At 38.5% G+C, this 17,979-nt stretch overlaps 1 protein-coding gene across 8 annotated transcripts in view; it reads right to left on the bottom strand.

The window, feature by feature from the left end:
- Positions 1–2,885: 2,885 nt before the first annotated feature.
- LOC130920853 (deoxycytidylate deaminase-like) overlaps positions 2,886–17,979 on the bottom strand; it is a 29,335-nt gene continuing 14,241 nt past the window's right edge. For 3 of the 8 annotated variants that reach the window (XM_057844358.1, XM_057844364.1, XM_057844361.1), the window contains 3 exons: positions 15,843–15,902; positions 13,485–13,522; positions 11,874–12,531 (listed from right to left, as the gene is read on the bottom strand). In XM_057844358.1, the coding sequence (XP_057700341.1) occupies positions 12,456–12,531; positions 13,485–13,522; positions 15,843–15,902 (174 nt within the window). In that variant the 3' untranslated portion in view covers positions 11,874–12,455. Of the gene's footprint in view, positions 4,049–4,340; positions 4,438–4,797; positions 4,915–6,100; positions 6,237–10,924; positions 11,025–11,204; positions 11,486–11,873; positions 12,532–13,484; positions 13,523–15,842; positions 15,903–17,979 lie in introns of those variants that run through there. The other 5 variants (XR_009064223.1, XR_009064224.1, XM_057844363.1 and 2 more) reach the window with 4 other exon arrangements.

Here is a 17,979-nt window from a genome sequence, read left to right as displayed (position 1 = left end):
CTTTCGTCACGTTAATATGCTAATATTCATGTTTCTAAGACTGTATCATGTTCATTTGGCACATGGACCCAATAGCAATGTTTTTTTTTTTTAAACTGCATTGAGATGACATCTGATGGATAATGAGGAGACGTGGAATGCATCACACCTGTCTGCAATACCATTAAGGGACTCAATTGACGAATTTGCTCATGCTGAACTCTGATTATACATGTGTCGACAAGCTATTGATTTTACTCAAATACAGTATTTGCACTCCGCTGGTCCATAACCTATCTATAAATGTCCATTCCCCATACTTTTCTAGACCTGGAAATTCATAAAATCAAGTTTCCATACTGTAATCCTGGATCCTAAGACTCCGATCAGTTTCTATAGGTATCATCAAATCTCATTTAATGATTTTTAATGACACTTTAAATTTAATGCCCATGGCCAACTGCATTAACCAATAATCGATATCCCGATATTGTCCAATTCCAAAACTGCAATACGATATCAAATCGATACTGATATCTGTGATCATGGACATAATATACAGTGGAACAAATAAGTATTTAGTCAACCAACAATTGTGCAAGTTCTCCTACTTGAAAAGATTCGAGAGGCCTGTAATTGTCAACATGGGTAAACCTCAACCATGAGAGACAGAATGTGGAAAAAACAGAAAACCACATTGTTTGATTTTTAAAGAATTTATATCCAAATTAGAGTGGAAAATAACTATTTGGTCACCTACAAACAAGCAAGATTTTTGGCAGTCAAAGAGGTCTAACTTCTTCTAACGAGCTCTAACGAGGCACCACTCGTTACCTGTATTAATGGCACCTGTTTTAACTCATTATCGGTATAAAAGACACCTGTCCACAAGCTCAGTCAGTCACACTCCAAACTCCACTATGGCCAAGACCAAAGAGCTGTCGAAGGACACCAGAGACAAAATTGTAGACCTGCACCAGACTGGGAAGACTGAATCTGCAATAGGTAAAACGCTTGGTGTAAAGAAATCAACTGTGGGAGCAATTATAGAAATTAGAAAATGGAAGACGTACAAGACCACTGATAATCTCCCTTGATCTGGGCTCCATGCAAGATCTCACCCCGTGGCGTCAAAATGATAACAAGAACGGTGAGCAAAAATCCCAGAACCACACAGGAGGACCTAGTGAATGATCTACAGAGAGCTGGGACCACAGTAACAAAGGCTACTATCAGTAACACAATGCGCCGCCAGGGACTCAAATCCTGCACTGCCAGACGTGTCCCCCTGCTGAAGCCAGTACACGTCCAGGCCCGTCTGCGGTTTGCTAGAGAGCATTTGGATGATCCAGAAGAGGACTGGGAGAATGTGTTCTGGTCAGATGAAACCAAAATAGAACATTTTGGTAGAAACACAGGTTCTCGTGTTTGGAGGAGAAAGAATACTGATTTGCATCCAAAGAACACCATACCCGCTTTGAAGCATGGGGGTGGAAACATGATGCTTTGGGGCCGTTTTTCTGCAAAGGGACCAGGACGACAGATCTGTGTAAAGGAAAGAATGAATGAGGCCATGTATCGAGAGATTGAGTGAAAATCTCCTTCCGTCAGCAATGGCATTGAAGATGAGACGTGGCTGGGTCTTTCAGCATGACAATGATCCCAAACACAAAGCCAGGGCAACAAAGGAGTGGCTTCATAAGAAGGATTTCAAGGTCCTGGAGTGGCCTAGCCAGTCTCCAGATCTCAAACCCATAGAAAATCTGTGGAGGGAGTCAAAAGTCTGTGTTGCCCAACGACAGCCCCAAAACATCACTGCTCTAGAGGAGATCTGCATGGAGGAATTGGCCAAAATACCAGCAACAGTGTGTGAAAAGCTTGTGAAGAGTTACAGAAAACGTTTGGCCTCCGTTATTGCCAACAAAGGGTACATAACAAAGTATTGAGATGAACTTTTGGTATTGACCAAATACTTATTTTCCACCATGATTTTCCAATAAATTCTTTAAAAATCAAACAATATGATTTTCTGTTTTTTTTTCACATTCTGCCTCTCATGGTTGAGGTTTACCCATGTTGACAATTACAGGCCTCTCTAATATTTTCACGTGGGATAACTTGCATAATTAATAGTTGACTAAATACTTATTTGCCCCACTGTATGTAATGAGTTTATGATTCCTTATTTTTTAATCATTCATTGTTCGTTAAACTTTTGCACCATGCATGCATATGGTCTGCTCACATAACAAATCCCAAGCATTGTAGTTTGGAGACATCTAATGGTCAATAAGCATAACTGTTGCATAACTGTTGTTGTTAAAAGTTGTGACCAGCCCTTGTACAAAGGCAGAATGCTTCTACATTCACTTTGAAGGCACCACGCATCTTGGCCCAAAACCAATGTCGATATTATCTGATATCATTTTTAAATGCATTTATTTGGTAGATATTATCGGCTACTCGATAATATTGGATAACTATAATTATGTAAAAAAAAAAAAAAGATATATATATATATATATATATATATTTTTTATGCCTCCAACATTAAGTTTAATGCTTTTTAAAGACCTAGATTTTGACAAAATCGATTTAATGACTTTGAATACTTTTATTGCCCCGTATAAACCCTGTATAATTCTCTACCATACAGTTTGTGGTAGTTGCTCCCTGAAGAAATAATTTCAGTACACTTTTTCAGTTGAAGGGATATTTCTACAACAGTGTGGGGTCCCTGAAATGGCAGCACAAATTGTAAAGCAATTCTACAAACAACAAGATATGCCCACTTCAGGACATAAATGGCAACTCTTTGGGGTCCAATAATCTGCAACAAAGCACATTATTTATGCAAGCCAATAATGTTAATAAGAACACCATGAGGGACAAATAGTTTTGTGGGTGTTTATTGCACAAATGCATGAAACAGCTGACACCTTGTGCACTGATACACAACAAGTACACATATATTCAAACAATATTATAAACTGCTGTGCAATGTAAAAACTAGTTAGAGAGAATAAAAAGTTAAATCCCACTATAGTATGGAAAATGTACCAGTAATCCATCAACCAATAGTATTTCAAATATACTGTTAGTACTTAACAACATGGAACAAATGTTGCACTGCTGTGATTATGTATACATATACGGTATGTATAGTTGGTTATAATCAAGTGGCATTTATCATATAATTCTAATCAATCTAATCATCCACACCGATTGGACAACCAACCACATAAAGGAAAACAGTGCAGTATAAATAAAGCTTTGTTTTTCAGACCATTTTTGGTGCCGAGCATCATATTAAGTATTATATCTAAATTTTTTATTGTGCAATACTGGTAATCAATGTCAAGCAATTAATAATATACAGTAGAAGAGTTTTACAGTGATGGTAGACTTTTAAGGGATAGCTGGAATTTACAAATGCCCTTTCTAGAAACCGGTCTCAAAACTGTAACGGGACTTAAAGCAGAGTACTGGTCATATTTTCATTGGAAACAAAATATCAATGATTTAGGCAAAATACATGCTTTTGAGTGGATAAATCTTCTCATACCAGGACAAATGGTCCTCGCAATACTGCCAGGACAACCAGAGTTTAAAAGAGATCAATAGAGAACAAACAAAACATGAATATTTTAAGTCTGTTTATGTGATAAAGTGTATAAGGTCTGAAGCTGAACATTTCCTTTCATACCAGTGGAGCTAAAAGAATGAAATAAAATACATGCGATTTAAAGGATTTTTTTAACTTGAAAACAAGATTTTTAGGTTCTTCGCCATTTTTTTCCCCTGAAAAAATGTAAAAACAGCGTAAATACGTATTTCTTCCAGAAAAAAACAGTGTAAGAGAGCACATAATTTGTATCGTGTCAAAGAAAGCATTTACCATTCAGGACTCAAACCATCAAAAATGCTAAACTGTCCTCTCTCATGTTTCATCTTTTTGACTGGCTATGTTCAAAATTTGTATGGTCACTTTGTCAAATTGTCCAGCGCTGTCGAGTGGTTTATGGAATTAAAATCCACAACTATCTCAGTCCTTTTTGGCTTGAACTGCCTAACAAGAAGACAAAAGGAAATGTAAGTCCATGCAGACAAAAACAACTGTCTAGAATTACAAGAATATTTTTAGCAGGCAAAAAAACAAAGTTCTCTGTAAAGTCCTTATTTACATGTTCAGTAAGATTCAATTCCTGGCCAACTACAGTAGTTTTGCTACTTTTGCAATTACAAGTAAATTATAACCATAAATAAAAGGGAAGAATGTTTCAGAGGAAGATTGCTGGGACAGCCAAAACTCTTAATTTGCAGGGGCATTATAAAACCGTGCCCAAGAAGAAGGTACTTACTTGAAATGTATTCCTGCCATGTTCAGTAGTCTTCTTGAGGCAATCATCTCTCGTTTGTCATGGTATTTGTCAGAAAGGTAGACCACCTCTTTAATTCCTGGGCAGAGGTTGAGCAAAATAAAGAAATAATACACAATAATAAATATATTTCAAACAAATGTATCACACTGGTATAAGACACATCATCCTTTGTCTTCGTAATAAAAGTTTCGGGATGTACTGTCAGTTTTGGACTATACATATACAGCTACTCCCACTACCCCACTTTGAAACCTGCAGTTAACAACCTAGTCTGATTTATTCATGGACTTTTAAAGGTTTCGAGCTTCATGTCTTTTAGTGTAAATTTCCCATATTATAACGTGGACGGCTGCGCTTATAGTCCGGTGCAGCTTACTGTACATAGATAGATATAGAACAAATAAGGTTTTGTGTAATGTGTGTCACCAATCCAAACCTGCTTGGATGATCAGCTTAGCACACTCGTTGCAGGGGAAGAGTGCTACGTACATGGTGCAGCCCTTCACATCAGCACTGTTCTTGTTCATGATGGCATTTAACTCTGCATGGCACACTGTGGGATAGAACCTGGTTATTAATAAACTCCTCCTGCAGGTGGATTGTCAAGGGGCATTTTAAACTATCAGTTACTGCTCAATATCGCGTATATAATGACAGGGTTTATAAATGGTGGTGTTCAATCAACTAAATCTGGAAGCAGGATTGCAAGGGCCCTCGCAATTTGGTGCAACCTGGAAGGCACGCAGCCCAGGGTGGTTGCAGACGCCCCATCATCTTATTATAAACTAACCTGTGCTCAAAACTCCCTTTTTTTTTTTTTTTTTTTTTGAGCGGAACCTCTTTTGTGTTGTGGGCATGGCTTACAGAGATGTTTTTTATATCCTGAGATGAGAAATACATTCAGACATCTATGTGAAAAAACACTATTGAATAGGGTACGACAAAAAAGGAGGCGCTACTGAGCTGTGCAGCCACGTCCTTAGTCAGAACCAAAATTAATCTTCTGCCAAGTTATGACTGTTTCAAAAAGGGGTGGAGGCAAAATGGCGACAGTCATTTTCACTTTCCTGTTTGGACCCCTAAGCTTGAATGAAACCTTGTTATTTTTCATCAGGCACCAGAACACATGTTCTGTGGCTCCCCGGATGCAGGTTTGAGGTCAATTGATTTTATTTTTCCCTTGGAGGAGGCGCCTGTCTACTAAAAAAGGGCATTTCCTGCTAACAGTGGGGGGCACATGGGCTAATGGGTAATATTTTAATGCAGTTGTGGTAAAAAAACAAAAAGGGCAGACTGGCACTCCGCCCAGGTCAGGCCCATGAATGAAAATTCACCATTTTGATAACTTTAGATCTCATATGTCTCATGAACAGTCTCACCAATTTTGAGGAAGATACAACTAACTCCCTAGGCGGCAATGTCTCAAATGTGGCCAACATTGGCAGCACGGAAAGCATCAAACCAGTTTGAGAATAAAGAATTTCACCCAAACGCGCCTCTGCATGTCACAGTCCACCATTGTTGATTACAGCTGTTATTCAATCTTTCATGTCAATGTTATTAGCTGGCAGCGGTGGAACGTAAACTTTTTTTTTAACATACCACCACTTCCAGCAATATGCTAAAATTCCGATGCAATGACACAGTGCTTTAAACCATGCTACTTGTAAGCAAGTGGAATGAAGACATTTATTGGTGAAGGGAGTGAAGATATTTTTCTCCAAGAAAAACATTCTCACCGTATGGATACTTGGTGTTCAGCTGGTCATCCGCCGACCGAGCCCAAGGTAACTGGTCATCGTCACAGCCATTAGGCATTCCGTTGTAGCCAATACCAACTATCTTATTCTCCGGATTCACTATACAGGCCCCCACCTGTAATCAGCAAAATAACATGAAATGTCAGTTGAAAAGCAAACAAGTCATACAATTTAAACACAAACCTTGCACCTAAAGTTGCAAAACACAATATGATGGTATCAGTCAGAAATGAGACATGAATTTGGCAAGCAGCAAACGGGGAATGGGCTGAAGGTGCATAATCACAGCAGCTTCATCAGCTTCATTGTTACAGTGCTGCTCGAAAGTTTGTGAACCCCACAGCGATGGTCAGATTTTTTGTAAAAAAACCTAAAATAACCTTATTAAATGTTAAGTTATACCCAAATCCACAATACTGACATTCCAAATAATGGACTGAAACGAAAGAAATAGTTATATTGTCATTCTTTATTTAACAAAAGTGGTTGATTTAAGAAAAACTCAGATATCATGTGTGCAAAAGTATGTGAACCCCTTCAGTTAATAGGATATTGCGCCTCCTTTTGCAGAGATTACCTCAACCAAACGGTTTCTGTAGTGACTAATCAGCCTCTCACATCTACTTTGGGGGATTTTTGCCCATTCTTCCTTGCAGAACGCAGTCAGTTGAGAGAGGTTTGATGGGCGTCTGGCATGAACTGCTCGCTTCAGGTCCCGCCACAGCATTTCAATGGGATTTAGGTCAGGACTTTGACTGGGCCAGTCCAGAACACGAATCTTCTTCTTTTTCAGCCATTCCTTGGTTGTATTGCTGGAATGCTTTGGATCATTATCATGTTGCATGATCCACCTTCTGCCAAGCTTTAACTTCAAAACAGATGGCGTCAGGTTATGTTCTAGGATTTGACAATATTCCTCAGAATTCATGATTCCCTGGACTATGTGGAGTTGTCCAGGTCCTGAGGATGAAAAGCAAGCCCAGATCTTGACATTCCCACCTCCATGCTTCACTGTTGGGAGAAGGTTCTTTTGGTGGTATGCAGTGTTGACTTTTCGCCAGACATGGCGGTTTTGGTTGTGACCAAACAGTTCAATTTTGCACCTACATCAGTTGATGAAAACTCTTTTTAATTTAGTCTCGACAACACAACTGTTAAAAAAACAAAACAAAAAAACTACTGAATTGATTGATTAGGAAATCAGGTTGAAATAATAGAAAATTCCAAAATGTTGAGGGGGTTCACAAACTTTTGAGCAGCACTGTATGTTTGGCCTGGTATGTGTTTTATTCTTTATTACTCTATGAACAAGGTACATAACGTACATAATAGCACCAAACCAAAGTTCCAGCATCATCACCTTGTCAAGCGTCAAAACTCTGCATTGGACAAGGTGTCAAGAGGCATTGGACAAGGTGTCAAGAGACAAGAATCTGAATTGGATAAGGTGATGATGCTAGAACTTTGGTTTGGTGCTGTTCCAGTGAGATTTACAAAGATGACTGCCTGAAGAAATCATCAAAATTCCCTCAGTCCTTGATGATATGGGGCTGCATGTCAGGCAAAGGCACTGGGGAGATGGCTGTGGTTAAATCTTCAATAAATGCAAAAGTTTACATCGAAATTTTAGACAACTTTCTTATCCCTTCAATTGAAAATATGTTTGTCATTTTCCACGATGACAATGCATCATGCCACAGAGCTAAAACTGTTAAAGCATTCATTGGAGAAAGACTCATCCAGTCAATGTTATGGCCTGCAAATAGCCCAGATGTCAACCCTATTGAAAACCTGTGGTGGAAATTGGAAAAAAAAAAGGTCCACAGCAAGGCTCCGACCTGCAAGGTTGATCTGGCCACTGCAATCAAACAAAGTTGATTCCATCTTTTATTCCTCAGAATAGAGTGATTCCATATATATTTCCCTGCACTTGCTCTATAAAAGTAACATTTACTGACCACCACAATGTTTTTAATTATTTCTTTTAGTGTCTCTGAATACTAGAGTTGCAATTTTGAGCTAATTCATTATTTTTTTCAAGCTTTTTATCTGTTTGTTCTACATGATAAAATGTCTGAGTGAGTGCTTGTCCGAGACTGGTGATTCCATACTTTTTGCTAGGGGTTGTATGAATGCCCTTCAAATCAATCTGAAAGGTACTGACCAGATTGAAACAATGCGATGCAATGCCTTTTTCAACTAAACAGGTACTCCCCAGTCTTTTTTAAGCCATTGGACCAAACAGCTCAACTGATTCAGTCTGAATGAACCAGTGAAGTGGTTCAAATGTCATTGCTAACATTATTTAAGGCAAGGTAAGGGCGTGGCTCAAAGTCCCAGTAAGATCACAAGTTGTCACGTTGCTGGAGCTTATCCCTTTCCCTACCCCATCGTGACAAGCTACCGGATTGCGACCGCGCAAACCATTTTTTCTCGAGCGATGGTGTAGATATACAGGTTGTTCTAGAATAATGTATACACTCTTTGACTTTACGTTGCTAATAATTTTTTTTTCTAGTTCAGATTTGATTTTGGAGTAAGAATGGCAGGTACTGGGCAAACGTTCGAGCAGAAAAAAAAATAAAAAATTGTTCTGAAAACATTCTGGAAATGTGAAAATAAAGCTGAAGTGGCAAGACGCCATACGTGCGAGTTCCTCAGATGCCCCAACATGAGCTAACTCAACCCAGTCACTGTGCCTCCGGAAAAAAAAAAGTTCAAATAAGTCTCCTGGCTGAAAGTCCACACCAGACAGTGACTCCAGGAAAATTCAAGTGACATTCTACTGTAAGATAGGGTTTTTCTTGTGCCCAGTAACTGCAGTTATGGTTCTCTGTGGAACTCACACGTGACGCATCTTGCCACTTCAGCTTTATTTTCATATTTCCAAAATGTTTTCGGTACATTTTTTTTTTTTTTTTTTTTGCCCGAACGTAAGCGCAGTACCTGCCATTCTTATACCAAAATCAAATCTGGAATAGACACAAAAAACATTAGCTATTTAAAGTCAAACAGTGTATACATTATTTTGCGACACTCTGTAGATATGTACGTGATAAAAAAATATACATTTTTCTTTTTTGGGTGATAATGGTCTCTGAATGATTTACTTGGAGTAAGGAACTGTTAAAACTGCGGTTTAAATTCTTGAAATACATTATGTTTATATAGATCGTAGAGCTGAAACGAATACTCAAGCAACTCGAGTAACTGAAGTTTAAAAACTGATCCGAGTAATTTTATTCGCCTCGAGGAATCGTTCAATTTTGCCAGCTCGAAGCGTCATGTTTTGCCCAGAAAATTTTAATGCGGGACAATGCGCAGACGTCACGTGCGTAGAGGAAGCAACAATAATACCTGACTGACACCGACAGCTGCTACAAACCACGCCAACATTGCTAAAAACTACACCCACATGATGCTACGGTGGTAGCAGGTAGCGTCTGATGAGTCTCATAGATATCGTGTGTATATAGAACTAGATGCGAAGACAGACTCGGTGGCGTTGGTAAACAGCCGCCATCTTAAAGCAGTAGGCTTCTCAGCGCTAATAAATAAGATTAACGTTACTGTCCCTTGCTCACGTAACATTAGCCCTGCGGAGGGCAAGGTTTTTATTAATTATGACAACTGTCGATGCATGGCTAATGTGTCTTGCATACAGGCTTTATTTAATCTGTAAAGACATGGCGCAGTAGAGTGATGAGGGTGTAAAATAAAAACATAATAAAGCTGACTGTCAATTTTAGCTCAGTAGTAATTGCTGGATAAAACAAAGTATCACTGGTCCCTAATATGCTCCAACACAGCAGGTATCATATATTTATTTTGAACACTGTAAAAACTCAAGATCCTATCAGGCCTTACAGTTTAGACCAACTTAAAACTTAACTAGAACTTTAAAATAGCTTGACACAAATGGAAATTCAATTGAAACACGTGGGGAAAAACACCTAACTTTTAAGTGATGTGTGTTATCAAGCATAATGACATTTTTAGGTAAGAAATAAGATTTTATTTCATAAGATCAAGAAGTTTTTTGAGTGATTTTTTTTTTTTTTTTCCAAGTCACATCTGAGATGCAATTGTTGGCCGTTTTCAACAATGTACATTGAAAATAAAGACATTCATTGACTGAAAATGGTTCAATGTTAGATGAAATGTCTTCTTTTCTCATGTATATTTATAATTGCTCTTTACCTAAAAAATATTTTATCCAATTATTCGATAAAATTTTCAGTCGAATACTTGATTACTAAAATATTCGATAGCTGCAGCCCTAATAGATCGTAATAAGGGTGAAGGCATGGGCGCTCCACATTTTTGTACACTAGATGGCGGTATGGCCTTTGAGGTGTTTCTTGCACAACTACCGTATTTCACAATATAAGTGCCATTATTACACAATTTGTAAATTTCTTACAATTGTATTTATTTCAAAACGTTTTTATTAATTTTGACCCTTTTGGGGTTCCATAGAAACCTGTATCGTGCTTATTATTGTGGAACATAACTTTCAAGCAGTTTTCCTTTAATCTGGTTCACCTAGAAGACAATTTAGCACAGGTGTCCGAGATTGATGCCCATGGTCTACAGAGCCTTGAGACACAATGCCACTAATTTCGAAAACAGTGTTATTTCGACAAAAGACGAGGGGAGGAGAAAGATATACTGTACTTGTGCTTCGGGACGAATACTGCTGGGACATTGAGGTTACTGTATGTGTATCCGAACAAAGGCAGCTAAATAATTACATGAACATGTGAACTAAAGCAAAACTTACACACCAGTAATAATACCCACCTGTGAGCTCGGGTCCTTGCTTCTCTGAGCTGACAAAAATGCAACAGCCATAAAGTACTCAGGCCATTCCAGGTAGTCTTCCCTTTTCTTAGTTGTGGTGCTGCAGATATAAGAGCCCGTAAACAAGACTTAGTTTGATGTTTTGCAAACATCTCATTTTTGTTAATTCGACTAACAAACAGCCAGGTGGTGTACATTTTTTTCGCTTGACTGCGGTGTAGCAATCCATATTCAATGCAATGTTTCCGAAAGTTGTTTCTTCTTGTCGCACTTAACTCACCCATTGAAAATGTCAGGCTTCCGCTGCTGAACGTTCTCCATAACTGTCAAATCACGTTCACTAACCCCGAATTTTACTTAGGAAGTTTGGATGGAGCGTGTTCTGCCAGTTTGTGGACTCTCCAACAAACATTTCTCGCGCGTAAAAACTCCTTAGTTCATTTTCCAGATTTTTGTTTGACAGGCAAATAATTAAGATAGGAGTCCTTTACTCATCTCTCCATTAATTTATTTTCCTTTGTCAAATATACAATTCACAACCTCGAACCATGTCGAGTACAAGCATGAGTGTAAAATAGGGTTTTAATTTAGGCGACGATACCAATTTGCTGTACATTTGTACCTTTCAGTCTAAATGGAGGAACTTAGGAAAGTACTAGCCTTTTTCAGTTCACATTCTTCCGTTCTAACATTGCCATCTAGTGGCTAATCCAATCAGTGAAGCGTAATGGGCGACTTGTGCCAATTGGGACAGCCGTTATCATTTGTCTGCCATGTTATGTCAGTGACTTTCGAAAAGCATAACGTTATAGTCAATCGCGCGTGAATTTTTTAGAAGCTAAAAATTGCTCATTTTTTCAAACGATGTTCAAATACGGTAGTTTGGTTTGTCATAAATCTGAAAAAGTTATTCAGGAGAAGTGCTTTGTAAAAAAACCAAACAACTGCATCATATTATAACTTTTATTCAGCATTAAAAATAGGTGCGACAGAATTTAAGAAATATTAAAGAGTGTCGTTTAAAAGAAAAAAATGGGGAAAAGTAAAGTAATACAAATGAACAATTTTCACCTTATTTCTGCATAATATTAATGATGGTTGATTGGAAGAAAAATACTGTAAATACGAACCTGCTAAATGACCAAAAGTGCATTTAAAAAGTTCTAAAAAAAAACAATGCAAAAATGTACAAATAAATGCACAGCTACAATAACATAGTATATATACATAGACACATTAATCCAAATAAAATAAAAATTAATAACCATTCACAGCTTAGGACAATTTTAATTCTTCATTTAACCTACCATGCAAGCTTTTAGAATGTGTGGAAAGAACAGAGTACTCAGAGATACCCCATGCAAGTGTTGGAAAAACATGGCAGTCCAAAAAGAAAGGCTCGGATTCAAACCTTATCACTGCCTCAAAGAGGGATTAACATACATCTCCACTTGTTGGCAAAGGCCAACCGCAAAAAGAAGCTAGATTTAATGAAACATTAATGGGAACATTTCAAAGTCACTTTGAATATTTAAATCATTTGTGTCCGTTCGTAGGGTGTTCTACATGAGTCTGTACGCTTCATCAGAGTTGAGGTACTCTTCAACCTACAAATGTCATGACAAAGACACACTCAGGAAAAGTAACATGTCTAGAATGTGGAGCATTGGTTCACGATGTGAGCTTGCGTTGAAAGGAGACTCTAAGCTCTTATATGAATGGGTTTATGTCTGTGATTTCTTTATAAAAAGAAATTAGACAACTTTACTATCTAACAATAACTAAAGGGCCACTGGCTAGCTTGCTTAGCTTAGCGCTCTGTGCTAAGTAGTAATGTCTCAACAAAGAATACAAATAATACAATTGGCTTAATTTACTAAACTCTGACTGAGGCACCCTGTATCTAACTAAAGATGATTTAACTCTCAATACTTAAAAGTTATTGATTTAGCAACCCAACCTGAGTCTAGCAGACTAGCAGTGAACTCTCTCTCTCTCTTGCTCTAATCACTGGCGTGCACCCAGCCTCATGTTACACAAAAATAAACACTGAAATGGGACTGGTTATAGCTGCTGGTAAAAAATTGATTATTAAATTATAATATTAAATATTAGCAACTACTTTATTCATTGATTAGTTGCCTTGCCAGAAATACAATGGCATTGCCAAAAGATACAAAAATATGTACGTTTTATAATCCGCAAAACTCCTGGAAAAAGCAGAAGTACTGTAAAAAGTACAGAACTATAACATGTTTGGAACTTTTGTTTTAAAAAAAAAAAAAAAAAAAAAAAAAAAAAAAAAACTTTGGTATCGGATCGGGACTCCGTATTGGGAGATTCTCAAAATCAGGTGACTTGGGTGCAAAAATATGCGATCGGAACATCCTTTAACATAAATTGTTTGCTCTATGCATAACTTATTATTATGTATACAGTACATTCTGTTTCCACTCTGACTTGCGAATACAGTCTTGCAACAAAATAAGCTCGTGAGCCAATGTTCCACAGCAGGATGAAAATGACAATGCTTTTGTGAACTGAGTGAATCATCACTTACATACTGGTGATCCTCTCGAGTCTGTTTTTTACATCACTCTGGACAAAATGTAAAGCAAAAAAAAAAAAAAAAATGAGTTGGATTGAAATCATTATGAGAAGTCTAACAGTGCTGTGAAAATGTATTTGTCCCCTTTGACCACAAGCATCATTATTTAATGCACAGTTAGACAGTATTAAATCGAGGTGTGAATCGCAATGTAATTCCGGTACAATACACCATCAATTCTTTGAATAATGATATGAAAAAGTGGGCAGGTACTTGAATAAATAAAGTGACTTCACATTGTTGCCCTGCTCATTTGCAGTCAGATTTGGCATGTAAATTTTAATCAATAAACATAAATTGCGAACTTCAACCCGATGACACACTCATTTTGACTTATTTCATGCACAAATAAGCTTGGAAAATTGGAATTACTTTCATGTAAAACAAACAAACAATATGCTCACCAAATTAAAAAACAAAACTATGTGCTAAGCTTTCTTAGGGACGCTATCAGGCTCAGCCATGAAAAAATTTAACCTAAGTTAGCACTACAACACAGATCCCCAAAGTACGCAAACAGCAAAATGGAAATGAAATAAAAAACAAAAAACAAGCAAAGACTAATCCCTTCTTTGATCTTACCAGCTGTTAATGTATATCATATTTTTCGGACTATAAGTCGCAGTTTTTTTTCCATAGTTTGGCTGGGGGTGCGACTTATACTCTGAAGCAACTTACGTATGTGTGAAATTATTCACACATTGTTATATCATTTCACATGTTATTTTGGTGTTTTGGAGGGACACTGATGGTTGGTAAACTTGTTAGCGTGTTCTTTATGCTATAGACCCTACTCACATGACGTCACAACCACGCCCCCGCGCCATATTGTCCGTCAACTCGTCACTGTTGATGCATTACCGCTACGTAAATTCCTCCTATTATGGCGTGTTTTTCTGCTCGTTAACATTAATAATCAAAATGGTGAAGGCGTGTGTGGCGGTCGGTTGCAATAACAGAGAAGATAGACAGAGAGACTTAAAGTTCTACCGGATTCCAAGAGACCCGGAGAGGAGAGTGAGATGGGCTGCTGCAATTCGACGGGAAAACTGGGCTCCAAACGATTACCACAGATTATGTAGTAGTCATTTTATATATGGTAAGATGTATTTAATATATATTTAGAGGGTTTTGGGCTGACAACCACAATTAAGATCATTGCTAATCGCCGACAACATACACTCAGACGTTGTGAATGAACTACCTGAAAATATATAATTATAAGGGGATAATAAGACAGTTGTCATACAATTAATTTACAATTTCACTATTGAGGTCGAAAGCCAAAAAATAAATTCAACTAGGGACAATCTGGAGTAGTGCTATCGCACTTCATATTTATTACATATTATATATGTATGTAGTGAGAGTGCTATCGCTAAACCATATAAACATTAAAAGCCCTAGCTCCATTGACAAATGACATGAAATACATTAGACTTGACAGTGAATGTTAGCAAGAACAAAAGATTTTGAATTGAAAATTTCGTAACTCACCTTCCCGAGCACAAGATAGATTCCTGCCGAATTTTTGTGTACGAGGACCTGTTTCACCCAACCAGCAACGAAGTATTTATAAGCCTCCAAGCTCTTAAAGTTTTTCAAACTTTCATGAGAATAGGCTGATTTTGTGTGGACAAGATAGTTGTAAATACCAGGGTAGCAGATGTCAGGCAGAGACGGTGAAGACAGCGGGTCGAAAAATATCGATTTAGGCATCAAATATGGATCTGGCGAATGGATAAACTGAAGCTTTTCCACATAATGCCTTTTATGCAACGCATCCAATGAGTTTACAGCATCAGATAACACCGGGGCTTCCATGAATTGCGCTATAAATTGCACGACTAATTGAAACCATTGAGAATAGGGCTAAAAAATGACGGACAATATGGCGGCCGGATAAAGCGACACATCATTTTGTGACGTAGGTGAGTAGGGTCTATAGTTATCTGAGTAAATCTTAACAGCTATGTTACACTAACATACAGGCCACGTTCGCATTTAGTTGTTCATGCATCATGTAACATTATCATACTGTACACCTATTCAGCATGTTGTTCTCTATTGTATTATTATTTTAAATTGCCTTTCAAGACGACATATCTATTCTATGTGTTGGATTTTATCAAGAAAATTTCCCCCAAAAATGCAAATTATACTCCATTACTACTTATGTTTTTTTTTTTCCTCTTCATTGCGCATTTTTGGGCTGGTGCGACTTATACTAAGGTGCGATTTATAGTCCGAAAAATACAGTACTAAGGAAATATTTGGCAAGATAGTAATTTGAATGCTTTACTGTCTCACCGTGGAAGCATCAGATATGGAGCTCAAAGAGGAGACTGGAGCTGATGGAGGATCATTTGACTGTTAAAATAATAAAGTGGTTAAAAGTAGACCTGAACAATATTGGGAAAACTATCATTGCAATATTAAAACTGGAAGAAGTTTAACCATAAAACGTGAATAGCTCTGTTTGGAATAGGTCTGAACAATATTGAAAAAAAAACTAACATTGCAATACACACTCACCCGCCACTTTATTAGGTTCACCATGCTAGTAACGGGTTGGACCCCCTTTTGCCCTCAGAACTGTCTCAATTCTTCATGGCATAGATTCAACTAGGTGCTGGAAGCATTCCTCAGAGAGTTTGGTCCATATTGACATGATGGCATCACATAGTTGGTGCAGATTTGTCGGCTGCACATCCATGATGCGAGTCTCCCGTTCCACCACATCCCAAAGATGCTCTATTGGATTGAGATCTGGTGGAGGCCATTTGAGTACAGTGAACTCATTGTCATGTTCAAGAAACCAGTCTGAGATGATTCCAGCTTTATGACATAGCGCATTATCGTGCTGAAAGTAGCCATCAGAAGTTGGGTACATTGGACATGGTCAGCAACAATACTCAGGTAGGCTGTACCAAGGGGCCCAAAGAGTGCCAAGAAAATATTCCCCACACCATTACACCACCACCACCAGCCTGAACCGTTGATACAAGGCAGGATGGATCCATGCTTTCATGTTGTTGACACCAAATTCTGACCCTACCATCCAAGAAAATATTCCCCACACCATTACACCACCACCACCAGCCTGAACCGTTGATACAAGGCAGGATGGATCCATGCTTTCATGTTGTTGATGCCAAATTCTGACCCTACCATCCAAATGTCGCAGCAGAAATCAAGACTCATCAGACCAGGCAACGTTTTTCCAATCTTCTATTGTCCAATTTTGATGAGCTTGTGCAAATTGTAGCCTCAGTCTCCTGTTCTTAGCTGAAAGGAGTGGCACCCGACGTAGTCTTCTGCTGCTGTAGCCCATCTGCCTCAAAGTTCGACGTACTGTGGGTTCACAGACGCTCTTCTGCCTACCTTGGTTGTGACCGGTGGTTATTTGAGTCACTGTTGCCTTTCTATCAGCTCGAACCAGTCTGGCCATTCTCCTCTGACCTCTGGCATCAACAAGGCATTTCCGCCCACAGAACTGCCGCTCACTGGATATTTTTTCTTTTTCGGACCATTCTCTGTAAACCCTAGAGATGGTTGTGCGTGAAAATCCCAGTAGATCAGCAGTTTCTGAAATACTCAGACCAGCCCTTCTGGCACCAACAACCATGCCACGTTCAAAGTCACTCAAATCCCCTTTCTCGGTTTGTACTGCAGGAGATCGTCTTAAACCATGTCTACACGCCTAAATGCACTGAGTTGCCGCCATGTGATTGGCTGATTAGAAATTAAGTGTTAACGAGCAGTTGGACAGGTGTACCTAATAAAGTGGCCGGTGAATGTATTTTGCCAAGGCTCCACATTTACTTTTGCATTGGTTGCACTGGCGGCTTAACTTTTTTCTTAAAGTGCACCAGCACAAAATGGAGGCGCAAATATATTTTTCATTGTGTCACCTTTAACGTCATCACTCTCCATACCATTCATATATAAATGGTAAATGGTGTTATACTTATATAGTTCCTTCATCATCCTCACAAGGGTCGCAGGGGTGCGGGAACCTATCACAGCTAACTCCAAGCAGAAGGTGGGTACAACCTGAGCTGGTTGCCAGCCTGTTGCTAGGCACATGTGGACACACAACCATTCATTGCCCATACTCACACCTAAGGACGATTTGGAGTGTTCAATCAGCAGGATCCCGGACAAAACCCACTCAGGCACGGGAAGAACGTGTAAACTCACACAGGAAGGCCACCTATGATCCCAGAACTGTTAAGTGGACATGCTAACCACTGTGCCACCTTCATAATGAATTGTTTTTGAACACAAAGAACTTAGAAAAATACTTGTCTTTATCAAATGCTTCATTGAGTGAGTCCACTTAGCCTCTCACACCTCCCGTCTGCTAAGCAGAGCGACCAAACTGTTTTCTTGGTCACCAGTGCAGCTGGCGTTTGGTCATTGAAATTAACAATGATTGACAGGT

Source organism: Corythoichthys intestinalis, chromosome 8 (assembly GCF_030265065.1).
Source record: "Corythoichthys intestinalis isolate RoL2023-P3 chromosome 8, ASM3026506v1, whole genome shotgun sequence".
Taxonomy (NCBI): domain Eukaryota; kingdom Metazoa; phylum Chordata; class Actinopteri; order Syngnathiformes; family Syngnathidae; genus Corythoichthys; species Corythoichthys intestinalis.
The sequence above is the reverse complement of the archived record's forward strand: the minus strand, read 5'-3'. Positions and strand labels throughout refer to the sequence as shown.